Here is a 19,435-nt window from a genome sequence, read left to right on the forward strand (position 1 = left end):
CTTTAGAAATAGCTTTTCTTTAGCTTTTTTTCAGAGTTGGCTTTAGTCATGTTATTACAGTTATCAAACTGTTGTTGTTTAGTCATAAAAGAGCTGTTTTACTGAAGGGGAGAAAATTGCCCAAACGCAATCGGAGAAAATGTTTTTTCGGAGGGGACAATTAATTCTTTCCAAAAAGGCTATATATTTTGTGAGATATTATATTCTTGTGTTTCATCTTAAATCTTCCAAAAATGTCAATTTACTTGAATAACTTTCAAATTCAACAAATCCTGGCCTGGCGAGAGTATGTGTTTAGAGATAGTGCATCTTTAACAATACTAATGTTAAAGTGGTGTTAAAAGTACATCTCATACTCTATGTATGTATGTACAGCCGAATCTTCTTTGTTCGTATTATCTTCGACTATTATCTTATTGCTTAATACATTTTGTGCAGGTTAAAAACAAAACTTAATTATGTGCATATATTCTGGTGCATTCTCCGTGCAATCATTGACATGTGAAATTCACTCAATGTTTTAACCTGATACCTTGCAGAATGACGTTTACAGTAAAATTATTGTGTGAAATAAAACTTGCCAAACACTGTATAGATGTACACAACATAGGAAATATTTTAAGAAACTGTAACTGAAGACCGTATGATTGCATTTATATGTGAAATTGAGAAAATCATTACTATAGAATTAAAAAATAGAAATCATATGCTCTCCATAATAAATAAGACAAGAACATTTAAAGTTGCGATAACCTTGAAGTTCTGTTGTGTTGTGTTGTATGGAGATATACTTGTTCTATTTTCATATCCTTGCAAATGTCGGTATTTTTGTTGTTTGAGTGGGTACTTGACAACCCATCATTTACAAAACGTGTGACGCATGTAGTCAGAGGAAAGATGACGCTTTATAAGGCACGAAAATTCGTTAAGTATACAGTGTACAGGTCCTAACTAAGTATACATCTCCGAGAATATTCCATATTAAATACGAAAGGCTTATACTTTATTTATTTATATGATAAATGAGACTAAATGTATTAGCAATAGACGTGCGAAGAGAAATATTACCATGGCATGTGTACTTCAAGTAAATCTACAACAAATCATTGTGAGAATGGTAAAGCCTAAAATTGTCAGATTTCATGCCATTAAACTTTTGAAATAAAAACATCTTCCTCCAAATCTTCGTTTCTCAGTTTCAGAGCTTACCACGTGGTTGTCGCGTCTTCATATGAAACAATGAAAGCTCTCTTCATTGTTGTTGTAACATGGCTGGCATTAGTGAAAATCTCTTTGTCATTATGTTATGCTTTTTAAAGATAAACTCAGGAAATTCAATGCTAATATTCTCGTATTTTCATACCACATATGAAATTTGATTTTCGTTATTTCTATACGAAATCGAGAAATGCTTTTGTAATATTGAAAAAGTATGAACGTCATAGGAAGTAGTCGAACACTATTTTTACCATTCGAGATAAATTTTGCAAAATCTTTTCTTGCGTAATGCAAGTTTCTGTGGCGTTACCTTGGAGAGTCTACTCAGAGAGTTGCCCAACATTATAACGATTCCCGTACGGCATAAGTCGAACGTGTCCCGATCTTCCGATACTCAAGTGTATTCAAGTATATTAATCTCATTAATCTCGAGTGCTGTCATTGTGTAACCCTGGCCTTTCCTTATAAAGCGGATGGGTGTTTGGAAAAGCCGTTATTATTCACAATTACCTCACGAAAGCGCATATTAGACATTCATCAGTTGAAAACGTATTAGTTCCATTTCATGTTGTGAAATTCTCAAATGGATAAGTTAAAAGAATTAAGTTTGACCGATTGTGACGAAGAGTTGTGTTGGAAACGAGACTCAGTAAAACAAGGATTTGCTGTGAAATTTCAACGCGGCCTCTTGAAAGCACCCAAAATGCAATATTTCGTTTTGACAGCTGATGGCTTATGGACATTCGAGGGTAAACCGAATCGCTTCGCAAAACCACTCTCGTTTCTACCGTTTCAGCAGTTATCCTCGATAAAACTTCCCAAAGATGATGTGAACAACTCTAAACTTTCATGCATGCAACTGACCAGTAAGAATAATTCTACTTTTACTCTTGGCTTTTATCGCAAGGAAGATAGAGACAAGTGGATGTGTGGAATGATGGAATTATTCTCACAGTCATTGTTGACCACACATGTTTTTGACCGGACTTCCAAATGCTGGGACGAGATTAAACATGACAATCTAAATGATTATGTTATCCCAAAGAAAGATAAACTTGCAACTGAACATTGCAAAGGTAAAACCCTCAGGAACTTCCAACCCGCAAGTCTCAGTGTTCATGACAAATTATCTGTTACTGGAGACTGCAGTCAGCTAGAACAGCTGGATTTCAATATGTCTGGAAAAGAATTGGTCGAGCGCACAACAAGCTCCGGGAGTAATAGTAGTGGACAAAATTTGAGACTTAAACGAAGAAAGGACGATAAGGGAAGCATAAAGAAGTCAAAATCGTATGATTCTCTCGCTCTGCATGATTTAACAAACAACAGATGTGTTTTCTCATCAGACGACTCAACTTTGTTGAGGTGCTCAAAAGACCAAACACAAAGCATTTTGTCAGCAGACACTAGTAAACGAAAGTCTGTGCCCAATATCAACGTCATTTCGAATTTTCCAAGCGCTTGGCTCGCGAAGAGCAAAGAACAACTTTTTGGCAATTCTTGTGATTTTGAGCACAGAGATTCACTTGTTGTGAAAGCGAAAGCATTATTTAGGAATAAGACTGACTCCAAGAACAAGACCACACTCTTCTCGAAAATTCGTTCGAGGTTTGAACACGCGACCAAATACGTACATTAACAATATACGACTATATCAAGTCCTTTTCAATAGCGTATTTGTTGATCAACATGTTAATTAGAAAATATGACAGAAAGAGTTTTGCGCGCTATCTCTTTCTTGAATTGTCTGCATGTGAGAAAGATCGCGTTTTAAATTAACTGGGAAAATGGAACAGTTGTCTTAGCACTTTTACTGAAGCATTCTGACGATATAATGAATGAATCAATGACCAGTGCTATGACGTGCAAACAAAAAAGCCATGCAGAGGTTTCAAGCAAACCGTAATTTTCGCAGACATTTATTGGCACACCGGACGACGAATCAATACGTAATTCAGAGAGCAAAGATCATCGTGATACTGTGGAAGACGAGTACAAATTACAACCTAATGCATCAAGAGTCTAAGTTAAACTTAAAGAATTCCATGAAATTGTGGCTTGCCGTTTGTTCTCGTAACCTAGCCATGAGAAATGTTTCATCAAAGTTGACATGGGAAATGTCTCCAGCTGCTACATGAATGTACATGCTTTTATAAATAACATTTTCATACAATAAACCAATGTATTATCTTTGGGATTCTGATGTTAATGCATTGAACGAAAATTGCTCTGTGAAGTACAACTGCTTCTTTCAGTCGATGAAGTAATATTCTAATTATAGTATAGCAAGGAGTCACTTCATTATTGACTACTTGTGCGTAGCTATGCATATGTATACAGTTCCCTTTATCTGAAAAGTAGGAACTTTTTTTCTCTGGCACATGGCAATCCGTATGTAATATCCATTCACTTTCCTAATGTCAGATTGTAGTAGATGGCGTCCAGTCGTTAATTTATGTTAGTAACTGATGCCTTTTAGATTTAATAGCACCTGTATCACCTTATCTTTTGTGACGTGTTTCGAAATGAAATTCCTTTCAGCACGTTTCACTGTCGTCATTAAATTACACTAAAGAATAGTTACACTTGGAGATGTCCAACTTTCTTTTTCTTGGACGGCGTTCGCTGTATGCCTTAACTTGAGAACTAAATCGATATGATAAAAATCGTTAAACTATAATCGTAGCCTATAATCGTCAAACTATAATCGTAGTATTTTTTTGTGTTGATTATTTCTTTTGATAAGTTACAGCTGGAGCATCTTGTATTTTGATAAATTTCATAGTAACGGCGCTCAAAGTCGTGAATTTTCATATTTTGTGCTTCCCAATAAACCAAAAAACCTAATTTCGAAAGACCTGTTCAAGACATGTTATTTGTCAATGGTCAAGACTGTTCCACCCCACTTTTCATTTCAAACCTGAGTATCAATTGGACAACATGTCTATTAGAATTCTTTAGTATACATTAATTGAAACCATTCTTTCTCTGAATACTGTTAAATATCTCAGACCTCACAGTGTTATGTCGTTAATTTTGCTTATAAAATAGCTTGCGTAACAACAAAAGTCTGTTAAGACTCATTTACTTAACTATCAACACTTCGAACAATTATAAATTGTGCGTTTTATGGTTTTTTCGTGCTAAAAGCAAAGAGCACCTGTTACATTCAAATATAAGTCAGGACATGACGTCAAGATTTTAAGTTGACCACACCTTGTAAACAAATGTGTACTTGTATTAATTGTTCTGTTGGAGCCATGTGATCGCTTTGTCATGTTTTATGAAGGCAATAGTTGTAGAAAGGTCAAGCAAAGTCACATAAGTTTATTGTCGTTATCTCCCGTTTGTTGCGGGTGTTAGAGTCATAATTTGTATTTAGCATTTTTATTGCTAGTAAATGTTAATCGCATTCATCATTCCAAAATCATGTTGAAGTCTTATTTTAAATGTCAAAAAACAACCCTTATTTGACAAACATTTGGAGGTGAAAAGAATTATGAAAAGTGAAAGACCTACAGGCTTTAGATATTGTTCCTTCAGTTGTAGACCACACACACAGACAGACTGGAAACTTCTCAAATGAGATTCGGAATGTAATTGTAGTCAAGAGCTGTTTAAACATGCCGCTGAAAATTATTTTTATACAAGCTGTTTCCGTTTCTTCTGCTTGTCGGAAATCATGGATGAAAGACCTCTCATAAAAAAGAGTATCCTATGTTTAGAAGTATCATGAGACTGAATTTTTATTTTAGGACTTTGTGTGTGTAATACTTGCTGTTAGCGCCGAATGTCCAAACTGTTGGCTAAGAGTTGAGTCGTTCCATGTATTTTTCTCTTCACGAAAAATGTGTATTTGACCGTCTACTCTGCATGGTTAATTCTTAACAGCATGCTATTCTTAGATATATGTATTTATAGTTAGAGTAGCTGTGGTAACTTTAATTAATAATGCTTTTCTAAGTACTAAAATGTCGGGTGCAGTATAAAATGCATACCTAAAAACTTTTTGCTCAATATAATATCACAATAAATATACCATTAAAAAGGGTGTCGATTTTATCAATTGCACTGGTACTAATATGGAGTGTGCTAATCATTTAAATTGCCAAGTATGTGGACAAAGTTACTCGTGATTGTTGGCTATTCCATGTAACTGCGAGGTTGCCATGGTTTCGAGCGAACGTATATGTCAAGATGTCCAACGTGAGATTCGTTTACTGGCATTCCACCTTGAACAAGACCATGGAAACCATATGAACCAACGTTGCCAATTTTTAAACCAATACCAATGCCAAATGATGGTGCCCATTCACAGCCTTAAATGAATACAAAATAAAGTTTGATGTTTTCATAAGTTGGAACAAGGCGGAAATGAGATTAACCAATTCCAATCTTACCAGTTCCATTAACGGTGACAGCTCCGAGACGAGCAAATATTGGATGTCTGGCATATGAGTCTCCAACATTAAAACCGATTTCATAACAAGATGTGGGTGTAGTGAGTAGATGCATTTTGGTTGCATTTGGCACATTTAGTGAATCGACCCACGTGGAAAGTGGTACATTTGATAAGAGTTTTTTCTCGAAAAACAGACTTCGCATGGAAGGTGCTTGAACATGAAATTGTAGTTTCAATCTGTTTCGAACTGCAAGACAAACTTCAGTTACATTTGCACTCGAATATTGTAAGCTGGGACTTTTTGATGTCCATCTCTCTGAGTCGTATGCTGCATGCTGGAAAGATGAAAAAAATATTGGAGCTTATTACGAATCTCAAAATCGTGTTTCTTTGTGAAAGCTATTGCGGCAAGATTGAAAAAAAGCTTAAGTGAGTAAACTTGCAGTGGATGGTGAAAGATACTATCTGAGTGATGTAGCACCGATCAACTTGTTCGTTTTTTACAAAATTTCTCCATGAAAATAATTTATAAATAAAGGGCCCTGTCAAACTTGAGAACTTTTCTTCTTAGTTATTATGATGATCATATGTTAGTCCTTATAAATACTCCAGTCTAGTGTCCTCATCAGGAGTTATGGGATGAATGATGTTGAAACTTGATTCCTTATAAATACTCCAGAAAATGTTTTCATAAAAAATAATTAGATGTTGAAACTTGGGTTCGTAAATTCTGCACAGTTGTTATTCCTTGAATGATCTTTGATGAGTTTTAGACTAAGTTCTTTACCTACCGAATTGTTCGGATGAAAATGTGCGACAAAAGTCCATCCATCTCCTGTGCATCCAGAACCACCGCTGTTAAGAAAAAGATCAAAGTTAAGTGAAATATCCTTTATGGGACAAAATATCTCTCAATATCGTACAATACAATCATCTTTCATCCTAAATCATCGTTTATGTGTATATTCTTGATAATGCCTAATAGGATAGAAAACACTTGTAATTCCAGGTACAAAGATAAAAAACACTGGTAATTCTAATCATATTTATGAAATACTACACAAAAACTAAACATGCGTGATCTTTCAAATTTATCAACGTTCGTACAATCAAGCTGTGTTGAAAATACGTTAATGTATCATTAGAAATGACTTTGGATTTAAAGGTGGTAATTTTTTTATAAAATACCACATACCATTGAGGGCACATTGTGAGATTTGCTTCTCGTTTGCAAGGAGATCCAGAATCAGATCCTGAGGAATTTCTTGCTTTCAGTAAGTAATGACCAGCTGCTTTGTCACTTGAAAAGTTAAACTGCAGTTGCAATTCAACTATGTTACGCATTCCATTGAACTTTTATTGATAACTGTACTTAATTTGAAGAACTCGGATCGCATAGCACTGCTTGATCAATCACTGACCTGTAGCTCTATCTGAAGTGACAATTCTGACAAAAATATCGAAATGACCGAGTAAAAAAACACTCTGATGATTTACTATTCATTCCAGTTTATCTTTTGGTGGAAACATGCTTCAGAGTCCCATGTAAATAATTCTACATTTTTTTCATAAATATGCATTCATATTTTGAATGCAATCTCTATTGCCGATCAATACGGGTAAAATGTTTGACAACCTAAGATTTTGTAACGTATGAAAATAAAAGCGTATGGAAGATGCGTTTCATTTAAAATCATCTCTTCATCAGTATAAATTAACAAATTTGGTTTATATAAGCAAACGTATTGAAACTATTATATTTATGTTCAAAGATTTCTTCTTCACTCCCCAAACGGTTGTTCTCACTTTTTCACCAAAATTTATAAATTATGAACTTACGGATTGCATGCCTTCTGGAAGAACGTGACGCAATCGTTGTAAACAGGTGTCCCTAGTAAAAAATGTGAAAATTTTGAACAGGCCAAGAAAATAGGTGCTATAGTTGCCATTCAGCATAGAAAAAGCAATTATTTTCTTAATGATTACGAAATCCCACAAATTAGCTAAATCAATTAAGATTTGAGTTGGGTATTGAGAGGTAAATGTTATTTACAAGAATTGACGACGTCATGTTGGCTAAATTCTGACTTTATAACATTTTGTGCTTGTGCCCAAGTATTTGTGATACATTTTAATGAAGTTACTCTTTCCATCGTAATTACCACTTCATTCATTTAAAAATTTTTCAAGACAAAACTTTTAAATCTGTTATTGATATTAATTTATACAAAAATGAAGGCAAGCATTAGCGATAATAAAACAAACAAAACATTTTCATCAAATTTTTGTTGAAAGTAAGTCAGTGGAATTTACGATGTCTCTGGTGTGAACCCATCTTGAGCTATTGAGTTATTGATGCTTCTGAAGCATGTCACGAACGAATGATGGTGCCAAAAAGTTTACAGTTTGGTTAAAAAATGTAGCTACGTTAGTGTATGTATATATATATATAGTACGGATACTTACGGGCTGTTATATGTGCTTTAACTTGAAGTACAATAACTCCACCAATAACGGCAAAACAAATGTTCCAAAATGAAAACATCGTTGACTAATTTCTGTTTTTATTTTATTGAAATACTTTCTTTAAAATGGTTGACTGCCGTCTATACTGTTGTGTGTTTTCCTCTGTATGTTGTCTTTATTAATTTGTGATCGAATAGCAAGCATACCTTTGCTATTTTTACTTAGATGTTTTCTTTGATATATATGTAAATTAATGGACCACATAGCATGCATTGCAGTCTATATATATATATTATATATAAACATGTACACGTGATTGGTTTAGAAAAGAAAAGTTATGTATTCACGTGAATAATGCACTCTGGGTGATTAAATTACAAAGTTCCGCGATGAAAAACAACACACAAAGACAAGAACGAAATGGTTCTCTATTAGTTGTATCCAATCTTTTACTACCATCAAACTATCTAATATTCCTTATCATAAATCCGTAATGAATTGTTCATTGAATAAAGGGAGTACATTCTACATCTGTGTTGAGGGCGTTTTCGAGATAAGTTAGAAACTTTGCAAACACATTGTTCCGTTTATTGTGTTTTATGGCATTTTTAAGCTTTTTTTCTGCCTCTAATTCAATTGAATCACGATGCTCAAAACAACAAGAGTTCAGTAAAATGTTAGGTGTTTTTGCAGTATCATCTTTTCTTGCGTGCTTTCCGTTGCTAAGATACATGGTTAGATCTTCATAAATCTCTGGTTCCGATTTACGCTTTCTTGATCCCGGTGACAAGTTGTTTTCCTTGCTGTCCGCTGGAGTACCACTGTTTATCTGTGCATTGTGAATAAAAAGTGCCGTATCTGTTACTTCAGGTAAAGCTAAAATGTCTAAAGATTTTGAGAGTTGAATGCTTCCTTTCTCTTCTTTCCATCGTTTGTGACTCAGATTCATTTCATCGTTGCTTTTGCATCGCTTCAAATCATTGCACGAACGTTCTTCTGAAATTGAAACTTGCTCATCGGATTTCTGAAATGCTTTCGTTTGTAAAAGCATTTCAGAAACATATCTCATGATAACCATCATCCAATCATCGCGATCTTCTTTACATTTAAAAGCAAGTGTAGACATGGTTCCCGCTTTACTCATCATTTGCATACAACTTAATTTACACGAGTCTAGTTCTATATAGTCGAGCTTTATCGACAAGATTTTCTCGTACGGCAGGAATCCAAGCAGCTTTGTCTCGTCTTCAATTTTCCCTGGTCTCTCCTTGAACGCAAGTAGTCCGCTGTCGACAATTATGAAGTATTGTAGTTTTGGCGATTTTAAAAGTCCTTTTTGAAAGTTGATCAAATAATCTTGTCTAAATATACGTTCTGTTTTATAATATTCTCCATGGTCTGTAACATTTCCCCCCATTGTGTTTTTATTTAGATTTTGTTTTCTTTAAGTCGTGTGATCTCAATAACTACTTGCTGTGAATGTTTAAGTTATTCAATCACTGTTTTATAGTTGAGCTTTTTTACATCACTACGTTGATGGAATGCTGTGTTTATGACAACGAGAACATTCATGAATTGTTTACGATTAATCTAAAGATAATCTCTTTTATTTGCAGTGGAAACGCGTCATACGAAAAGGAAGTTCCTCAAAGCTCTAGTGGTGTCCAATTCTAAACTATAGTAACTTCAATTGCTAGAAAGATCCATTTCAAAAGACGTTACCTCTTCGATTAGCATAATTTGGATTAGCATAAATTTTCTTTTTTCGTGAGATATAACATTGACATATGTGATTGTCTTGTCTCGTATCTATCTTCCTCGTTCTCTTCTACAGGATATTTGAACTCTTCCAATTATAAAAGTGTGTAACACATAAGGGACATTAAACTGCTAATGCAAATCGCCACCCAATGGCAGGAAATTTTCGAATGCGGAAATCATTCTAATTTACTATAATGCAGCACGTAATTTGGTTGTAATAGTCTCAAAGAAAACATTATCTCTTTAATACTCTCAAACATTTCTTTTGATCAGTCTGTTAGTAATACTTCTTTGGAAACACTACTATTCTAGTGTTCTATTTTGAAGTTTTGAAGTATGATTATAAGGCTGTTTTTCTCGTGAATATCCTTTCGTTTACTCTAAGGAATAGCGGTCTGGAGCAAATGCTTAATTATTTAATCTATTAAGCTCATTTAATTGTGTTTTTACTAGGACTTTTATAATACAGAAAATTTGTTTTATTAGCAATCTCGTATAGCGTAAACGAAACATTCAACTCACCTACAGTTACTACATTTCTTATATGTTTACTTGAGCATACAGACGTCATAAGTTGTAACTTAACTGTTTACTCTGATCAAACAGCATTTTGGGTAAATTATAGCTATATGAACTCAACTTCATGTGTAAATGGATGTCTGCCATCTTGTCGCTAAGCTTTGTAAACTAACTTTTCAAACAAATGGGATATCTAATCTCCCACGATAAGATTTGCTTTTCTTCGGTGTTCTTATATTTAAAGTTTACCCTATCAATGACCGTATGTTTTATCATACTGAAATATTAAATACTCTTCAAAAAATTATTTCTGATTCACAACAAATTTCTTCCAATTTCTTGATTTATTAACTTGATCTAAAATACTATTCATAACTTATAACTGTTATTACAATTTACAAAACTAGAAACATTGTCTTTGCTATGGTAAATCTGAACTTAGCAACGAACTTGAGAACTTCACGACGAAGAATTTCAAGAACAATGTCATTTAATATAAGAAAACGAAGTTGCTTTTGTTTTCAAGCTCAAAACTTCGTGTATTCCTAGCTAATTTTGTAGTTAGTAAATCTATGTTCCATCTCTTATTTCGACATAAGAAGATATACTATCATACAAAAAATTCCAAACTAAGTGTAATTTTTATAGTATAGATATAGAGTTCGTTTTACCGAGGGTACTCAATTTGATGAAGGATTCGTGTGTAACCGAAATCTTGAGCTGAATCGCTTGAAAATACTACACTTTTGTTTTGACTCGTGCGTCTTGCTTTCGTCTGTTGAATAATTAATGTTTCTTTGAATAGACAAAGCTTTTTTGTTTTCATTAAGATTTTGAAAAAATGATCTATCACGGGAAATCGTGTTCCTATGTTGATTCGACTTGCGTTTTCTTCCATTTCTCGTGTTAGATTTATTTTCTGTTTCCATGAGAGGCTTCGTTAATGTATTTTCACTATCATTAAGCTGAGTTCTGCCGTTTCCATTCTCCACTTCCAACGTGTTATTCAACTTTGACGTTCTTATGCTGCCGTTCGGTCCTTTTCTTCGCTTTAGTCTACTATAGTTTTGTGAACTATCCCTTTCTTTCTTGTGTTTGCCAATTTCCTTCTCTTCATCTCTCTCAACATAGCTTGTGTTTGTCACTGCTAAAGTTTCTAAAAATGATGTCATCATCAGCATGAGCCAATCATCGCGTTCACTTTTGCAGTTGAAACAAAGTGTAAAGCCAGTACTTCTTTTGCTCTTCAAATAAATGCAAAACAACGTTATGCTGCTCAATTGGAATTGTTCAAGATGTATTGTGGATAACTGCTCGTAAGGAAAGAAACGTAACGGTTTTGTCTCTTCCATCGGTTGCTGTTCGAACGAAATCAATCCACTTTTTGTGAGAACAAAATAATGCATTTTTAGTGAACTTTCTTTGCCACTTTGAAACTCGATCAAGTAGCCTTGTTTGATTGCAAATTTTTTCCATCCAATTTGATCGTTGTCGTCATTTACTACCCTTTCTATCAATGGATACATTTTCTCTTTGACTCTTCTTGAGCTGCTCTCTAGATATCTTCAACTTGCTATAACTGTATGAACTTTTACAAACAGAATTCGTCCTTATATATTGTCTTTTATGGAACGAACGTGCTACCCATAAATAGCATTTTGCGCAATCGAGATTCGTCTTCCGCAAATTTTCGTAGCTACAGTGGATGCAAAGAATTACTTGGAACTAACAAATGCATGCATGTAATTATGTGAATGAATATTGTTGCAAAAGGACATAACTACGTAAGCTAGCCTCATCCAAACATTTTTTGTACATAATTTTTTTGATGAAAAGCATCACTATGAGTAACTTCTTGTTAGCGCACATATCTCATCATGAAAAGCATCACTATGAGTACGTTAGCGCACGTATCTCATCAGAAGAATTTAAAGAATGATGCTCAATGACGATTTTAGCGATTGTGTATATGTAAACTGTACAGGAAAATGTAAATTTGCTTGGTTAAATATTCTTTGTGAGAAATATTCTTTGTGTTAAATATTCTTTATTCTTTATTCTTTGTGGGTGTTTACATGAATCCGGAATGACTTTCAATTCCAATCGGAAACGTGATGTCAATCCACGTTTACATGGAAAATCAACACAAGGATTGACTTTTCGCAGGAATTTTGAATTTTGAAGATAACGAACTTAAACATTATAACAACCCTTTTCTTTTCTTTCGTTTCTGAGTTAATATAGCTTAATGCTTGCATGAAACTAATTGTTGCTTTTTTTCGCACTCATTTTAGCCCATTCAGCTTACGAGCTTCAATTTCCCAGAAGACAATACGCATGGTGCATGCGTGCTTTGTCATTAATCACAATCTCATTCCAGAATGAAACTCTATACGCGTTTACATGAGGTTAAAACTAAATTTCGATCCTGATCGAGTTGTAACTCATTCCGGATTCATGTAAATATGTAATAGGATTTCTCTTAAATTGGAATGAGTTCATTCCGGATTCATGTAAACACCCCCCCTAGTGTAAACATTCTCCATTTTTGATCCTTCTGTTTGAATTTTTCTGTGTTCACAGTTCACTCGCTCCAAAACCAATAGTGATAATGTTTTGAAATTTACACGGAAAGTCTAAAACTTTCGAGCTGGTTGTGCTACTGCTGTCGGAAAATCTTTATCTGTCATGAAATGCATCAAAACAACGATCTTTTACATTTTTACTGCTCTTGACTTTGAAAGCAAAAACGAGATTTGAGGCACGATCATGACCCCAACCGTGACTTGCAACAATCTCAAGGGACTCACCAAACAATGTTGCGCGCTAACTTCGGCTGGTGCTCAAAGTAACACTGATATAAATATTGTTATGTATTAGATAAACAACATGACTGAATTGCAAATATGGTTATAAAGTGAATTTCAGAACCACTATTTTACATTTTTAAGCTCAAATAACCAGAAAAGAAGGAGTGTAATTTCCTTAGCCCTTGAAATGAATTGAAAGAAAAAAGAGCCGTGAAAATCTTTAGGACGAAAATTTCAATTCCGTATCACGTTTCTTGCGTAAACACATAATTCTGTGGATCTTAAACGTTCGTTAATTAAAGAAAAATATGAAAAGTATAATTTACGAATAAATTCCAAAATGCTTGATATTCTTTATACTCTAACTCTCATTGTGTAAACACACATCAGCTTCGCATAAAGTTATTCTCTTATACTGTCCAAGAAAATGTCCTGTTAATTCAAGGTCATTAATCTTTACTTCAACAGCATCACCAACTTCGTAGGTCCGTCTAAAAAGCATTCATATTTTTCTTCGTTAGTGAAATACACCTGTAAATTCTACAGGAGGGATTTCTTTTAACTTAAAATTCGCAGGATGTGACGTCTTAAGTTGTACAAATTGCTTTTCAAATCAAGACGTGTCGTAAGAAACATGAAAGCCAAGGACTTTAGTCAACTAATAATGAAACTCAATCAATCAAAAATCTGTACACATTTCAACATAATGATTGTTGAATACTAGATCATATTCACTTTGTCTCACAAAGGTGCACATTGACGAACGACATTTGCATTGAGATGATAATCAGATTATAATCTATATAGATGACTGTAGTTTTACTTTGTTTCAAAGAAACATCTAGAAATGGCAGATGAAGATGAATCTGATGTTGAAAAAAGAATCTCAGATGCACCCGAGGTGCAGTAGAAACTTGATTGCAAATGCATTGTAACTAAAGTTTTATCAAAACAACTTATGCAGGCTCAAGCTTGCAGAGATCTGAGACAACTAGAATGTGTTGAAAGTTTAGTTATATGATCTAGATTGCACATCACCCATTAAACAGTACCTATAAGATTTATTAGATGGACGCTTTACTACAGCGTGAAATTTCCAACCAAAATCGATGTACAAATCATCTTTTACAATATGTATAATTTTGCCGTCCACAATCTTTCCATAGGGCCGTCCTAGTTTGGCAAATGCAGTTTCTTTAAACATTTTGCCGAAACACTTATCCTCCTCGACTACACTGCTAGATGAACTGTTCAGCGTCCTTGACAACAATTTAAGACAATTATAACTTGGTAAAAGTTTTCCATAAGTGCATGTTTTTAAAATATTCGCCATTTTCCAACATCAGCGCTTCTTGACTGTAGTCAATTTGTTTGGAGAAACCGCTATAGGTATGTACGTATGTTCGGAGGCTCATGTGATAAAATTTCAGCTTGCTTTTACCTTTGGGAGAAGACGAAGTTTATTCTCGAGAAGAAAACAAAGTTTTGTAGACTCGAGAGTGCTTTAAAAATGGCTGAATCCACGCAAAATATAATGCAGTTCATGACTGTTGTTAGCAAGTTGAAAGTATGTTATAGTGATTACCATAATTACTTTAAAAATATTTCCAGTTCCTTTGATAATTTCATTCAAATAGTTTCAGGCTTATGGTAAATTTGGGTTTCTCGAATTCATTCTGTGTAAACCTACCATGTTGGTTTTTCTACATAGTCTTTAAAGAGGACAGGATGGGTGAAATCTGGTATTGCAAATCCTGAACATGTTGCAGATCACATGTACATGATGGCTGTTATGACATTTTTCATTGATGAAGAAGATCTCAACTTGAGCAGAGAACGGTACGAGATAATGGTTCATTATTTATTTTTAACCAATAGAAAGTCCTTTACATTTCAAAGTACAGTTTTACAACCTTTTGATGGATAAAATTTGCCCCAAAGTTATTCAAAGAAATTGACAATAAGTCGGTTGAAGAGGCAGAACTTTTGAAAAGTTCCTGGTTACTAAATCAAAATTTGACTGTATAAATTTTGAACAATAAAAGAGTGCTTTTTTGAGCCATGATTTGGAAAAGTTTAAACTTTGTAGAATCGAGACATCAATAAATTTTTAGGTCTCATAGTAATTTCTTCCTTTTTTCTTTTTGCTATTTATCTCATTGCAAATTGCTTGATTTTGTTCCAGTTGCTTGAAACTTGCATTGGTGCATGACATGGCAGAATGCATTGTTGGTGATATAACGCCTTTCTGTGGAGTGAGTAAAAAGGAAAAACATGCCATGGAACAAGTTAGTACATAAATGAATGAAGTCTTTGTATCATTTGATCATGCTGTTTAAAGAACTTTGGGGCTACATGGGATACATTACAGGAAAATGTAAAGATTATTATTGTTTTCGAATATATTTGAGTAATTGAGATGCACTTTCAGAGCTTCATCTTCAGATAAAAAGATGGGTTTCCATTCTCTTATTTCAAGCATTATATCTTGTTTAGGATGCCATGACTAAAATTTCACGACTGGCTGGAAAGGTTTGTTTTATTTAATCTTAACTGACCCTCTTTTCAGCGTAAATCAACCAACACCAGGTTAATGGATCACTTTTAATCGCTTCTTTTGTAGATTGACCTTACATAATTTTGATTATGATCACTTTTGTTTCAATTGGTTCAATCAATGTCTCAATGAATGAAATTCATATGTTATAGGTTGGCAAAGAATTAATATCTTTATGGGAGGTATATGAAATTTAATGGTTTATTTTGTATTTCTGTGTGAGAAGAAAGTAACACAGGTTTCATGTCATATCAAAGCTTCGTTTTTTCCTCAGAAAAATAATGATATAATTCTGAGAAAGTGATACTTCTGAGTTGCCCTATAAACAAATGTGACGGATAGTTCAAATGGCAGAATTTATGTAACTGTAGAAAATTGTTAGCCCATATTTTGATATTTGCTGGACTGCTTGCTTGCTTTTTTCTCTGCTAGATAGAAATATGACATTTTGAAATGTATCTTTGAAATGTATCGTTGTATTGTCGTCAGTTGTAAAATGTGTCGTTGTATTGCTCTTTAATCAATTTTAACGTAGGAATACGAATCACAAAGTACACCTGAAGCAAAGTTCGTTAAGAATCTGGACCGTTTTGATATGATCTTGCAAGCCTATCAATATGAACAAGGTTTGTTTCAAAAACTAATTGCGAATGGTTTGGTCATCATAAGCGAATAGGTAGTTAAAGATTTTTAATTCTACCCAGCGTAATTCTAGGAGGGGGGTGTTAAACATACAGCATTAATAGTTTGGTAATCCCATAGCGTTTGTACATTGAACGTAAAGACATCACGTAAAATAAACGATTTTACAGCAATTTCCAAATAAATTATGTTTATATTGTCAAGCAGGAGGAGCATTTACTATCAAGTATTGCTCCGTGTATAAAACACGTAGTCATTTATTGTAAGATGATGGAAAAATCATATTTTGTCATTTTCTTAAAAACTGTGCATGTACATAACAAGAACTTGTAACTTTAAGGTTCGTCATTCACGCGAAGCTTCCCATCATGAGTTGACTTAGAGAAATTGTCGAATTATTGTGTTCATTTGCTTCGGAATGTTTGACATAACAGTTTTTGGTTATTTTTTTATCAAAATACAGAATCGGTGAATGTTTGTGATCTTCAAGAATTTTTTGACTCTACAGAAGGTATAAAATATGGCTAACCAAATCTGTTTACGCAACCTTCTCTGTGTCGCCCTGAAATATGTTGAAATATGTGGTCTTTTTGTCTTTTCTTGTCTCTGATATCATTTTACATTTGTGTGATTGAGTGTTTGATTGTCTGTGGGGATTTTTACGTATCTCTGAAAGGCACATTGTCGATAACTGTCTACGTATGTCTTCATATCTGTCTAGGCATATCTTTATGTCTGTTTAGACCTGTAGTAGTGTCGGTCGAGGTGTCTTTATTAATGTATGGAGTTTAGTGATGTGCTTTTCTTGTTTGTTTTTGTCTGCTTGGAGGTTGTGTTTTGTGTCTGCTGTTACAAAATTATTCTGGTTTTTATCTAGGCAAATTTGATCATTGTTTGGTGAACACTTGGGTTACAGAATTAAAAAAACAGCGCGTAAGGTTAAGAACTGATCAAAACGGTATTCATCATGACAAAACAAACCTTAATTTAAATGCATAGTCTTCTTTTGTTTATGTAGAATTTTTGAATTCAAAAGAATAAGTTTTTTGTTTCTGCTAAATATTGAATGTACGAGAAGAATAACTGTCATCTAAAATACTCAAAACCATTTGAAGTTTTTTCTTTTTTTCTGTTTGCATGGAACTGCTTTACCTTTGTGTTCAATTTTCTGGAATGAATGAAAACGTTCTTTCGATAGGATGATTTTTGCTGCGCATGCATAAAGTTGTGTGACGTCAATAAAAATTAACGTGTATGACGTCATACCTTTCACAAGATGCCCATCAATGGCCTTTCTCTGTTCTGCAATATTAATGTGTTTTCAAGGTATCAGCTCCGTGGCTGCCAGGTTTGTGGCAAACTGAATCTTTTATTTCTCATAAAAATGTTGAATTGTATTAGTTTGCACAAAAAAAATATTAAATACTTATGTGATAGTTGTTTTTATACCTAATATTATTCGAACGTCAACATTTTGTTTAAATATACAATGCATGGACAGACTTCACCTTTGAAAGTTTTTAAAACTACGTAGGCATTCTTCTATAAAGATATATGATTATGGTCATTTGGTTTCATTTTATTTTTATTTCAATTTTTTATTTCAACCAGGCGAAGTTACTCTTCGAATAAGCGTAAGACAGTTAAGGACAAGATGGGCTCTCAGAAGATAGATCCACGAAATAAAGTTAAACTGCCACTACAAAGAAAAGGATACAAGATTAGAGAACAATACGAGAGCAAACAGGCTTCCTTAAGGCGTAAAAAGAGAGAAGCAATGGCAAAAAAACGTAAAAAATCACCTCAGCTACTCCTTCAAGAAAACACAGCTAAGCTCAGGGAAACTTTAATGAAAACTGCAGGGAATGCTATGAAGCGATCCAACGCCATTGTCAATACTAACCACGGATCTATCAACAAAAATACAAATCTGAACAAGTCGCCCAATAAGGCAAAAGTAAATTTTCAACTGGCGTTAGATTTTTGTCATTTTGTTTCACTCACTGCTAATTATGTTTCTGTTTCGGTTTTTTACTATTCAGATCATTCATGATCCTACTAAAAATCAAGACTCTCCGAAATTGAATGATCGTCGTCGGCAACTTGTGAACATCGTAAAAACTGACGAACCAAACAAATGCAGCCCAAAAACGCTGACCAAAAATGACCCTGCGGTCAACGTTGCAGAGAAAATTAAACTACCTAAACGCAAGATTTCACAGACAAATGTGTTTTCATCCAAAGCTGAGGCCCAACCTCCGGTATCTCGAAATCCTCTTGTGAAGTACCCGTCCATTTGTTCTAAAGGTCCCGGTGTAGCTGCTTTAAGGCAACGTTATATAAATTTGCAAACACTCCGTAAGGTAGAGAAGAGAAAGATGCCATTACCTTCTTCTCGATCTGATGGAAGCGTGGCAGAATTATCTCGTTCTATTGAAGATAAGGTATTTGCATACATCGATAAAAGATGCCAGCTTTGGTTTTAGATACGTTTTTCACTTTTTGTATTCATCATTATACGTTCTCTGTTTTTAAATAAAAAAGATATAAGAGTTGAATTTGTTGTTTATTTATTTCCAAACAAACTAAGAGAGAATTGATCTTATTACTATTTAGCTTTTCAAAGAAACAGAACTCGCTCCAACTCTCTTTCCGAGGTTTGACAAGCCAAAGAAAACCGCTGTTGTTGGTCAAATAAAAGCAGATGGAACATCGAGAGTAGTGAAACCAATTCCTCAACGCTCACACTCTATGGGTAGCTTTAATTATGATCCTGTTATGTTTGAGAATTTTTTCAAACATTGACCATCAATGAATTTCACTGAAAAAAATTGATCATGTCTTGGTTATTTTATTGAGGAAGTATAAGTAAAAAGCTCATTGATTTCTGTTAGAACAAGAATAATAGAAGTAAGACTTAAAGTTTGAAATAGATGAAAGACGCCAGAGTGAGTACTGTGATTAGTGGACTACATGAGAACTTATGTTTTTATTTCAGATTTCTTTTATCAAAGACACTAATTAAAGACACTAAACAATACACAGAAACAACACAAAGTT

The 19,435-nt window shown here is 34.0% G+C and overlaps 5 protein-coding genes and 1 long non-coding RNA gene across 7 annotated transcripts; 3 read left to right on the forward strand and 3 right to left on the reverse strand.

Moving 5' to 3' along the window:
- The first annotated feature begins 977 nt into the window (after positions 1-977).
- Positions 978-3,803, forward strand: LOC124448250. Its single transcript, XM_046999250.1, has 2 exons — positions 978-1,117; positions 1,203-3,803. The coding sequence occupies exon 2, from the start codon at positions 1,802-1,804 to the stop codon at positions 2,855-2,857; it is 1,056 nt and encodes a 351-aa protein (XP_046855206.1). The 5' UTR covers positions 978-1,117; positions 1,203-1,801; the 3' UTR covers positions 2,858-3,803.
- A 1,245-nt stretch (positions 3,804-5,048) lies between these two features.
- Positions 5,049-8,322, reverse strand: LOC124448261. The gene is made up of 6 exons (XM_046999262.1): positions 8,087-8,322; positions 7,460-7,511; positions 6,816-6,920; positions 6,412-6,475; positions 5,619-5,955; positions 5,049-5,537 (listed from the first exon to the last, which is right to left on the reverse strand). The coding sequence occupies exons 1-6, from the start codon at positions 8,163-8,165 to the stop codon at positions 5,362-5,364; spliced, it is 813 nt and encodes a 270-aa protein (XP_046855218.1). The 5' UTR covers positions 8,166-8,322; the 3' UTR covers positions 5,049-5,361.
- Positions 8,323-13,271: 4,949 nt separating this feature from the next.
- On the reverse strand, positions 13,272-14,544 carry LOC124452283 (28S ribosomal protein S28, mitochondrial-like). Its single transcript, XM_047002866.1, has 2 exons — positions 14,229-14,544; positions 13,272-13,667 (listed from the first exon to the last, which is right to left on the reverse strand). The coding sequence occupies exons 1-2, from the start codon at positions 14,507-14,509 to the stop codon at positions 13,538-13,540; spliced, it is 411 nt and encodes a 136-aa protein (XP_046858822.1). The 5' UTR covers positions 14,510-14,544; the 3' UTR covers positions 13,272-13,537.
- A 44-nt stretch (positions 14,545-14,588) lies between these two features.
- Positions 14,589-17,480, forward strand: LOC124452321 (5'-deoxynucleotidase HDDC2-like). Its single transcript, XM_047002901.1, has 8 exons — positions 14,589-14,743; positions 14,888-15,015; positions 15,362-15,464; positions 15,673-15,708; positions 15,886-15,915; positions 16,269-16,359; positions 16,839-16,886; positions 17,253-17,480. Exons 1-8 carry the CDS (start codon positions 14,687-14,689, stop codon positions 17,372-17,374), a joined length of 615 nt encoding a protein of 204 aa, XP_046858857.1. The 5' UTR covers positions 14,589-14,686; the 3' UTR covers positions 17,375-17,480.
- On the forward strand, positions 17,445-19,415 carry LOC124452305. 2 transcript variants are annotated; one of them, XM_047002888.1, is made up of 4 exons: positions 17,445-17,723; positions 17,987-18,332; positions 18,418-18,819; positions 18,992-19,415. In XM_047002888.1, exons 1-4 carry the CDS (start codon positions 17,662-17,664, stop codon positions 19,178-19,180), a joined length of 999 nt encoding a protein of 332 aa, XP_046858844.1. In that variant the 5' UTR covers positions 17,445-17,661; the 3' UTR covers positions 19,181-19,415. The 2 variants fall into 2 exon arrangements, with proteins under 2 accessions (XP_046858844.1, XP_046858854.1); XM_047002898.1 differs by having other exon boundaries at positions 17,545-17,701.
- LOC124452337 lies at positions 17,748-18,894 on the reverse strand. The gene is made up of 2 exons (XR_006950758.1): positions 18,764-18,894; positions 17,748-18,285 (listed from the first exon to the last, which is right to left on the reverse strand). It is a non-coding gene; the product is annotated as an uncharacterized LOC124452337 (long non-coding RNA).
- Positions 19,416-19,435: the final 20 nt, after the last annotated feature.

The sequence above is a fragment of the Xenia sp. Carnegie-2017 genome, unplaced genomic scaffold, assembly GCF_021976095.1.
Source record: "Xenia sp. Carnegie-2017 unplaced genomic scaffold, XeniaSp_v1 HiC_scaffold_13, whole genome shotgun sequence".
Lineage (NCBI taxonomy): Eukaryota > Metazoa > Cnidaria > Anthozoa > Malacalcyonacea > Xeniidae > Xenia > Xenia sp. Carnegie-2017.